This window comes from Ursus arctos, unplaced genomic scaffold (genome assembly GCF_023065955.2).
Source record: "Ursus arctos isolate Adak ecotype North America unplaced genomic scaffold, UrsArc2.0 scaffold_21, whole genome shotgun sequence".
Taxonomy (NCBI): Eukaryota; Metazoa; Chordata; class Mammalia; order Carnivora; family Ursidae; genus Ursus; species Ursus arctos.
The window spans coordinates 11,829,927-11,839,339 of record NW_026622886.1 but is presented as its reverse complement, the minus strand read 5'-3'; the positions used below and the strand labels follow the sequence as shown (position 1 = coordinate 11,839,339).

The 9,413-nt window shown below is 42.3% G+C and overlaps 1 protein-coding gene across 2 annotated transcripts in view; it reads left to right on the top strand.

The window, feature by feature from the left end:
* Positions 1 to 1,840: 1,840 nt before the first annotated feature.
* Positions 1,841 to 9,413, top strand: part of STAB2 (stabilin 2) — a 143,652-nt gene continuing 136,079 nt past the window's right edge. For both annotated transcript variants that reach the window (XM_026499790.4, XM_057316261.1), the window contains exons 1-3: positions 1,841 to 2,180; positions 5,234 to 5,367; positions 7,336 to 7,451. In XM_026499790.4, the coding sequence (XP_026355575.2) occupies positions 2,103 to 2,180; positions 5,234 to 5,367; positions 7,336 to 7,451 (328 nt within the window). In that variant the 5' untranslated portion in view covers positions 1,841 to 2,102. The remainder of the gene's footprint in view (positions 2,181 to 5,233; positions 5,368 to 7,335; positions 7,452 to 9,413) is intronic.

The window sequence follows — 9,413 nt, the reverse complement described above, 5'->3', positions numbered from 1 at the left end:
TCTCAGAACCTCTAATGGGCTAATGAGCATGGTCAATTTATAAGAAAGGGACATCAAGGGTAGGGTTTTCCAAATTATTTGATGAGCAATTGCTCCCCTAGCCCTCCTGCAGCATCTCCCAGAATTATTTAAGGAAATTCGAGCATGAGTTCATTTATTCTTTCCCCAGAGATCTAGCCCATTCCAAGCCCCAGATATTTATTCACGTCCTTCAGAGAGAAAAGAATCAGAAAGAAGTCTCCAACCTCTCTCCCTGCTGTAAGGAGAAGTTAAGGTAACACATCTTCTATGACAGATAAACCTCAAGATCCCACTGGCTTCACTCAATAATTGTTCATTCTTCCTCCAGAAGCAGTCCCATGCCAGCAGCATCTCCCAGGAAGCTCTGGAAACTATTTGTTCTGTGCCCCACACCCAGAAGTTCTGATCTGATTGTTCTGAACAAGGGTCGGACATTGGGGAATTTCTTCTAAACTCCTTCAGAATTCTAAACCAGGATTGAAAGACACTGAAGCAGGGGATTGTAGGAACTTCCTCATGTAACATCTTCCCTTCAGACCTCTGGGTTAGCCTCTGAAGAGCCTGTCTGTACTGGAATTTTCTTGGATTATTGATGGATTATTGATGGATAATAATCTTGGATTATTATTATCCATGTAATATAATGCTGTTTCCAAAATTCAAAGAGAGAAAGACTGCAAAAAGAGAAGAATTATTGAACCAAAACTAGTGTCTATAACACATGAATCTCTCAGTTAACCCAGTGTCATGAGACACATCCTCATACCTTATCTTGTTGATAAGCCCAGACTTTATCCTTTCTGGTTCTGAGCCTGACACTTTTCCATCAGGTCCATGAAACTGGAGCCCCACCTCCTGCTTATTTATGTATTAAATATACATTGTTTAGGGCAGTAGAGGGTAGTGGTTTACAGTACTGGCTCCGGGGCCACACAGTTTGAAAACTGGATGCCCACCAACAGCTGTGTGACCTTAGAAAAGTTCCCAAACTTCTCTGCCTCCATTTCCTTATGTATAAAGTGGGGGGAATGATCCTAACTATTTCACCAAGACCTGTGAGGTTTAAAAAGGGTAATCCATGGAGAAGTCTAGCATGGTGATTAGCATATACTAAGTTTTCAACAAATGTTGACTGTTACTATTTGTTTTTATTATTTTCAAATCAGGTCTCTGCCCTAGGCTCTCGGAAGTACAGAGAAGATGAAGGCTTGCCCCTGTCCTCAAGGAATTCACAACTGGGCATGGAATATAGACATACAGACAGATGGATTGTGACAGATGTGACTGGGCTTTTGTAGTATTATGTGCAAAATGCTGGGAGAGTTTCCAAGGTGGCATTGGAGGGGCAGGACAGGAAGACTTCCTGTAAGAGGTGGCATTTGATCTGGGCCTTGAAGGGGAAGGTGAGACCGACAGCCTCGGTCATTTGCTAGGACATGACATGGAAGAGGAGAAAGGATGAGTTGAAACCCCAACTGTTGACTCCATTTTTTTTGCAATAGAATTTGCCAGCCCTGCCAAGTGAGGCCACCACCCTCTCCCAAGTCAAGACCCTGAGCTTCTGCAACATTCCCTCTGTGGGATCATTCCCACTTATGCGGATGCCCACAAATACTGCCTGGTAGCAAGCTTGGGACTTAGGATTCAGAGACAGAGGCCTGCAGTTTTCCGTGGTGTGGTGGTATACATGCTGGCAGGGCTATGGGTCCAGGAGGAGGCAGGACCAGAAGTGGGATGGGCAGAGCAGTAGGAGGCAGGAGCTTGTCCTTGGGAGTTTCATAAGGCACAAAAATTCCAGAGCGTGTCTCCGCCTCAGCCCCTTCAGGATATCCTGTCATTCAATCAAGACATATATAGAGTTGAGAGTGGCCAATTTCACCACGACCCCTGGATTTGCCAGTTTTCCTGTCTTGAGGCAGTGCTCCCATATCATCTGCTTCAATTCAGGAAAAAGAGGGGAAGGGTTTAAAAGCAAACACTGAAATGAAAGAGAATTCCCTAGGAGTTCATCAGACTACGAGAAAATAGCTGAGTGGTTCTGACAGGTGCCTGGCATCAGAAGGACTAAATAGTTTCTCACCATGCTACAAAATCTCATACTTTTTCTTCTTGGATTGGTTGTACACAATTCCTGCTCCCTGCCTGAAACTACAGACCAGGTAAGATGACACTTGCAAGTTTGTTATTTTTCAGGTTCATGGTGTGTGCAAAGCTTTTTTGCTTCCCTCTGTTGTCATGGGTAAAGAGCGCTATCTGGTCTTTATACGATAAAGAGAAAGCCAGTGGAGATGGGGTCGTGATGATGGCGTGCCGTCTTTCTGAAGCTGTGTTCATCCAATTGGTTCGAGTCCTGTGCTAAACCACCCTTGCTAGGAGCTCTATTTAGTGCGGAATTCCTCTTTCCACTGCTGATGTTGGTACCCTGGTGGGGGGGGGGGGGGTTGGTTTGTTTTGTTTTAATAGTCTCATCACTGCGTCATTTTGAATATAGGAAATAGCAGTGGTTGAAGAGAGATGAGTAGAGAGATGTTCTGGGGAATTCCGGGAGGGGTGATGTCTGCTGGAGAAACACAGTATTCCAGAATGCATTGGGAACTCACCCCTTCAACTTTTCACAAGTCGTAGTCAAAGTACCCAGGGCGGTCATGTCAGCAGCTCCCGTGAAAGACACCAGGACGCCAGGGTCTCATGCAGGCTCACGTGAGCTGTCCTAATAGAGCGTGTTGGGTATCAGATGTGCAGTGAGGTCAGCCTAAACAAGGGGGGTATGAGCGAGGCAGTCTGGTGATTCTTTTAAAATGCATTTCACAAGGCGTGGTTTCTGCTCTGTAATAATAGAACTTAAATATGATGCCGCATCTGTACCGGGCAAATTGCTTTCGGTGCTAACTTTATTGGCTGTACTCTGATGATGCTCTTCACGAAAACACTGGAAGATAGCATCACAATTCAGGGCTCCAGCTTAGAGGTTTGAGAGCAGCAAGTTGGAACTGTGGCCCTCGTTTGTTTGTTTGACAAATATTTCTGAGGACCAGTCACTGTGGTGCTCCACAGCCCGCTAGCTCTTCAAGCTTTAGCAAGTTAGCCAGGCTCTGAAGCTTCCATTTCTCCCTAGACAGTGCTTCACAAGGAGCCAGAATGACCATCCACGTCATCACCACCACCAGCATCAAGTGCTTGCTTTAGTGTGGAAATCAGGGCCTGACTGGTGTTTAAAACTGAGTTTGCTTTTCAGAGGAGACCGTATGAGAGATAAAAGTGAGCCATTCCGTTTGAAAAGGACAACTTGAAAGTCAAGAGGCTTCTTAAAAGAGAGGATTAAATCTGACCTTTTAAGAAAGAAAAGAAAATGTAATGTCCTTCCACACACTTAACTAAATGGGAAAACCTAATATAAAGAAAATCCTGCTTTTAAAAATCTGGAGGTTCCGTGACCATTAAAGGGAGTTGATTGAAACTCTAGCTAAGGGTGGCTTTTATTATTAGTCCATAAAGAACATTCCAGGGCTATTTTGGTTCCTAACGATCGCCAAATGAAAGCTGCCCATATGCCACCATACAGCGTGCAAGGAAGAGGAATAGCGAATCAGGGAATCAAAAGGACCCCTAACTTACAGTGTGACCTTGGCAAATCACTGAATCTCCCCTCTCCTTGTTTTTCTCCTCCCTAGAATAGGCATGATGAAACCTGCCCTATTCATCTTCAGCATGGTCAAGATCAAATAAGATGATGCCCTTGGAAGGATGTAGAACCATAAATTTCTCTGTAAAAATAAGATTTGTTTTTATGCAGCTTTTATCCATTTCAGGAAACTTAGAAGTAGTTATGATGTTCCCACCATCCCTACCTAGTGCTGGGCCTGTGCCGCTTGGGGATAGGAGTCAGTAAGAAGGGAGAGATGTGGCGCCCTCCCACAAGGGGTTTTTAAATGGACATCAAAGACAATGAAATGTGTTCCACTGGCCAGCCACATGCAGAGTAGCAGTTGAGGAAAGGAAGCGAGGTGGGTATGGTTTTGTGGAAGTGGTGTTGTTACCCGGGGCCTTGAAGGATGAAGTTTGAGTAGCCAAGAGGAGAGGGAAGCACATTCCTATCAGGAGAGGCAATAAGCAAAACCCAGAGGTGGCGAGAGAGAAGCATCACAGGAACTAGCATTTGTTGCCTGCGACCTTCCAGATCCTGGGCCAGGCAATTTGTGTGTGTTATATCAGTTAAAGTCTTGATAACCTGGAGAGTGGTTATCAACATCTCCCCATTGCAGAGGATGGCAAAGGGTAAGGAATTCATTCAAGACTGTACACTTAGCAAGATAGAGATCTTGATTCCAAGCTTAGGTCTTTTGATTCCCAAATTGGGTCTCTCTTCATTGTATGAAGCTGCTTCTTCTTAAGCTTGATGGGAAAATGAGGGAGACTGGAGAGAGGGGACCAAACCCATTTGGGAGGATCGGCGTCAACATCATGGACAATGAGCGATCCTGAGGACAGGGCCAAAGTGGGTCTGCATCCTTCATTTTAGCATCTGATTCTCTACCGCCTAATGTTGCTTAGCAACTATTTCTAGTGTGTGTTGTATTTCCTACGACTCATTCATTCAATCAACAAACATTTACTAAGCACTACGATGTGCCAGACACTGTTCTAGGTGCTTAGGGTATATTTAAGGACAAAACAGAAAAAGATCACTGCCTCTTGAAGCCCATATTCTAGCTGAATTATAATCAAAAGATTGCAAACATTTTGGGGGCAGAAATTATATGCTTCATAGCATTTAGTATCCAGACTAAACTAGTTCTGTAGAATCAATACTGAAAGAATATTCTTGAGACCTGTTGATCTACAACCAATTGACCTTAAATAACCACTTTAAAATTTTCCCGTTTGGAAAGTGTACTCTATAATATATTTCAGGTTTCCCATTGTTGTGTATGTGTCTGTATTGATGGTACCTTGCTTTGCTAAATTCCGGACTTCAGATCAAGGATGGCAAACAGGTGGTACAAGCAGCCTCCTTCCTACCCACAGTCATGGCAGACATTGCTTGTTGTTGCCAACACTCTTCCTAAATAAGGTTGAAAGCAACTAGCCAGTCACTACCAATCAACCCTTTTGTCATCCCTGACATTCCGTTGACTTGCAGCCAACAGGGAAGAATGACCAACCAAGGCTTTACTAATGGGACTTAATTTTTTTTTTTTTTATGTTTTCACAGGCCAAAAGATGTGATAAGAAATCTCTGCTTACAGTTAGAACTGAGTGCCAGTCCTGCTCACTCAACGTGGGAACTAAGTGCCCAGATGGTTACACCAAGGTTACCAATGGCTCCGTGGGGGTTCGAGATTGCAGGTGCTCATGAGAAAATAAGTTTGCTCAAGTCTTGAAATTTAAGGGATTGTGAATCCAAATTGAAACTTCCCATCTCAAAAACTACAAAGCATTTCTATGATTTTCCCTCACTCTAAGACTACATTCAGTCCAACTTCGGTAACTCCAAATTTGCAACCTTGAATATAAAAAATATATTATTGATTCACATTTTAATTCAAAACTGCCTATATTGCATTGTACATAAACACTTTCCCTTCATCTTGCCCTACTTTATTTTGAAAATCTGGGTTTTGTTTCATTTAGAAAGGGTTCTAGTCAGAACATGGAGGAAAAAGCCGTGGGTCTGACAGTCATCTTACTAGCTAGCTATGGATCCTGACACTGATTAGAACCTGAAGTGGGAAGACAAAGGAATTACAGCTTCGTGCATTTTATGTGAGCATTGCATTCCTGAAATCCTCTTATGATTCAAAACTCTCACAATTCAAGGCTAAGCCTCACAAAAGATGGCGAGCATTTTCCCTCACCAGCTAATGGAAGCAGCCATACAACTCAAATGTAAACACGATGTTTTATTTACTCAGTCTACTAATGTAGACATTAGACAGCTCTCAACGCGTTCATTCTTAATTCAGGGATGAAGGATAAGTACTATTTCTCATTTTGCATAAAACAAAAACTGAACACTGTTATATCACACTATTTTAAATTCATGTGTGCTTACTGTGACCATGAAATATTCTAAAACCCAAATCATCAGTTTTAATAAAAGGTTCCAAACACTAACCGACCTAGAATTAGCAAGCATATGTGACTGGGTGACCTTTCAAAGTACCAAAGTAGGCACACATCTGTGACCAGATTCCCTTAAAAAGTGTATAGAAAGACGTAGGGTTCAAGATTAAAATTATGTGGTGACTTTATTGAGGCCTTTTTTGTACCAGCTACTTTTTTTCATGACAAGGTAGACACTTGGTTACATTCTCCCCACCTTACCATCCCCCTTCCAACACACACACACACACACACACACACACCCACCCAGGATTATTGCACTCATGCTCTCTGTTTTAGAATTGACGACTTGGCTCTGTCATTCATTTATGCTGAAATAAATCCAAGATTGGCTCTTAAGAGGATGTTTGGTTCTGCCCTTGGCTCTTCCTTTTCCCATCTTGGTGAAGAGAGGCCCCTGCCAGGATTCTCAAGCTTTCAGAGGAACTGTCAGTTTTGTCTCCAATTTAACTGCGCATCAAGCCACTAGCTCAGCGACTGGATTAGAAGTACAACCTTGCACTCACTGTCACATTATTCTTAACAACACAGTTGAAAGAAATGATATTCATGGAGAATTGTCTCTAGAAATACTAAAGTTAAATCCTGGAAAAAGTCCTCCATGCGGAGATCCCCCAAAAATAGACAATGGGATTTCGCCTCCACAGAATTGCTATTCCAGATCAATACCTCAGATGGTATAAAAACCGTTCTAAGAAACGCATCACTACACCTTCCTTGAGGATACGGTGGCAAATAGTGCCCATTATATTACATATCCTCTCACAGAAATGTCTACATCTACAGTATCTGGGGGAAAAAAAGTGCTAAATCCTAAGCAGTTGCTTCGTTTTAAATCCAAAGATCCTGTGCATCACAGAACTCATGATCATTTCCTTCTCGTATTGGCTGCAACAAGTGTGGAATCTAGAACCTAACACTCTTCTGTCTACTAACCTCACTTCTGACATCACTGTAGGTAGCCCACCTTCAATTGCATTGCGCTCTGAGTTTTTTCATCCATTTCGTTCAATTAAAGGTAAATCATGATGAAGTTTTGTTCTCCCTAGACAGAAGAATGTATTCAATTTCTAATTTTTTAAATATAGGCAAGTGTAAAGAAAACTAAATAAAAATCTGGGCTAACCCCACTGCCCAGAGTTAACCGCATTGCTCTGATCATGGGTTTATGCTTTCTCCATCCCCTCCAAGGTACATCTTCGAGATCAGGAAGTACTCACTGTCTCTCCCTGGATGCCGTCACATCTGTAGGAAGGACTATGTCCAACCTCAGTGCTGTCCAGGCCACTGGGGCCCAGACTGCATGGGTAAGTGGCATGGGGCTTTTCTTGGACTTTGATACTTGCTTCTCGATGTCCCATTTCACAGAAAATCGAAAGGAAGGAAGCCTGATAAAAGGACAGTGTCAGCACCTTTTTCTAGAAAGTTCCATTTCAGTCTATATGTAGAAAAATCTTTCTTGCTCTGTCAGCTTTCATAAACTAATCTGCTTTCCTCCAGTTAGAGGTCTCTCTTTAAGAGAATTCCCTTACAAGTCAGAAAAAGGGACAATTGAAAGGATATCCATTTTTATAAAAAAGATAAGGGACCATAGAGAGGATGTAAGAATGCTGGGCTACTATAACCCCAAGTACAATTTTCTTTAAGAAGAAATTTTATTACAGCATCTCAAAAACCATAGCTACTTTTTGGCAACACAAATAATTATTAAATCTACTAAAACTCTAGTCTTTAGGATGGAATATCACACTCCATGATGACCAGTTCCACTGTAGGAAAAACTAGTAGCCAAATCTGAGTTGGTGGTGTAGTTAGACTTCTGTGGTCAAGCATAGCATTTGTCAGCTAAAATTGAACTTCTTTTTTTTTTTTTTTTAAAGATTTTATTTATTTATTTGACAGAGATAGAGACAGCCAGCGAGAGAGGGAGCACAAGCAGGGGGAGTGGGAGAGGAAGAAGCAGGCTCATAGCGGAGGAGCCTGATGTGGGGCTCGATCCCATAACGCCAGGATCACGCCCTGAGCTGAAGGCAGACGCTTAACCGCTGTGCCACCCAGGTGCCCCTAAAATTGAACTTCTATTGTGATTAAAGATGTTGACACTTGAATAGTGACTGAGTCCTCGCTATGATATGCAAATTATGAGAGATCACTTTTTTCCCTTGGAGAGTAAAAAAGTCAGGCATTTTAAAACACGCATTGACCATTTATTTCCCATTTTCCAGATATAATGAAACATCTCCTTAAGAATCCACATAAAGGGAGGGGCGCTGGGGTGGCTCAGTAGGCTGAGCATCTTACTCTTAGTTTCAGCTCCGGTCATGATCTCAGGGTGGTGAGATCGAGCCCTGTGTCAGGCTCCTCGCTCAGTCTGCTTAAGAGTCTCTCTCCCACTGCACCCCCGCCCCACACTCTCTCTCTCTCTTAAATAAATACATAAAAATTGAAGAAAAAAAAAAGAATCCACTTAAGGAGAGAGATTAGTTCTCTTTTGCTTTTTTTTTAAATTTAAATAATACAAGCAAAGTGCACACAGCTTGTAAAGTTTAGAAAGACATAAAGAAAGAAAAAACAGCAACTTCTTTTGGTCACACATAGGAAACCCTAAATGGTTTGGCTTATTTCCCTGCTCTTTTTTTTTTTTTTTCAGATGGCTTCTAAATAGTCGAGCCCTTCTTGTACCTATGATGTTGAAACCTGCTGTTGTGGGTTTTTTTAACTAACGATTAAATGAATAATAGCTTCCATTTATACAACATTGCTGACATGAGGTACCAGAGAGATACTTGGCCTCTGTTATCTGATTCAATTCTTAAAACAAATCTTTGAGCTAGCTGTTTTTATCTCCATTTCACCTATGAGGGATCAAAGATTTAAAGCTGATCTCTTACCAATTTCTTTTGACCTGATAAGTGATAAAGCGAGTTCAAATTCAGGGCTGCCTGTCACCAAAGTCTGCTGTCTTTCTACTCTGTCCCATTGCCAGAGCAGAAAAAAAAAAGATGGGGCACCTGGGTGGCTCAATTGGTTGTGCATCTGACTCTTGATTTCAGCTCAGGTCATGATCTCAGGGTCCTGTCGGGCTTTGCGCTCAGCATGGAGTCTGCTTGAGTTTCTCTCTCCCTCTGCCCCTCCTCCTGTTTGCATGCACTCTCTCTCATTTAGGATAAATAAATAAACTCTTGGAAGGAAGGAAGGAAGGAAGGAAGGAAGGAAGGAAGGAAGGAAGGAAGGAAGGAAGAAAGAAAGAAAGAAAGAAAGAAAGAAAG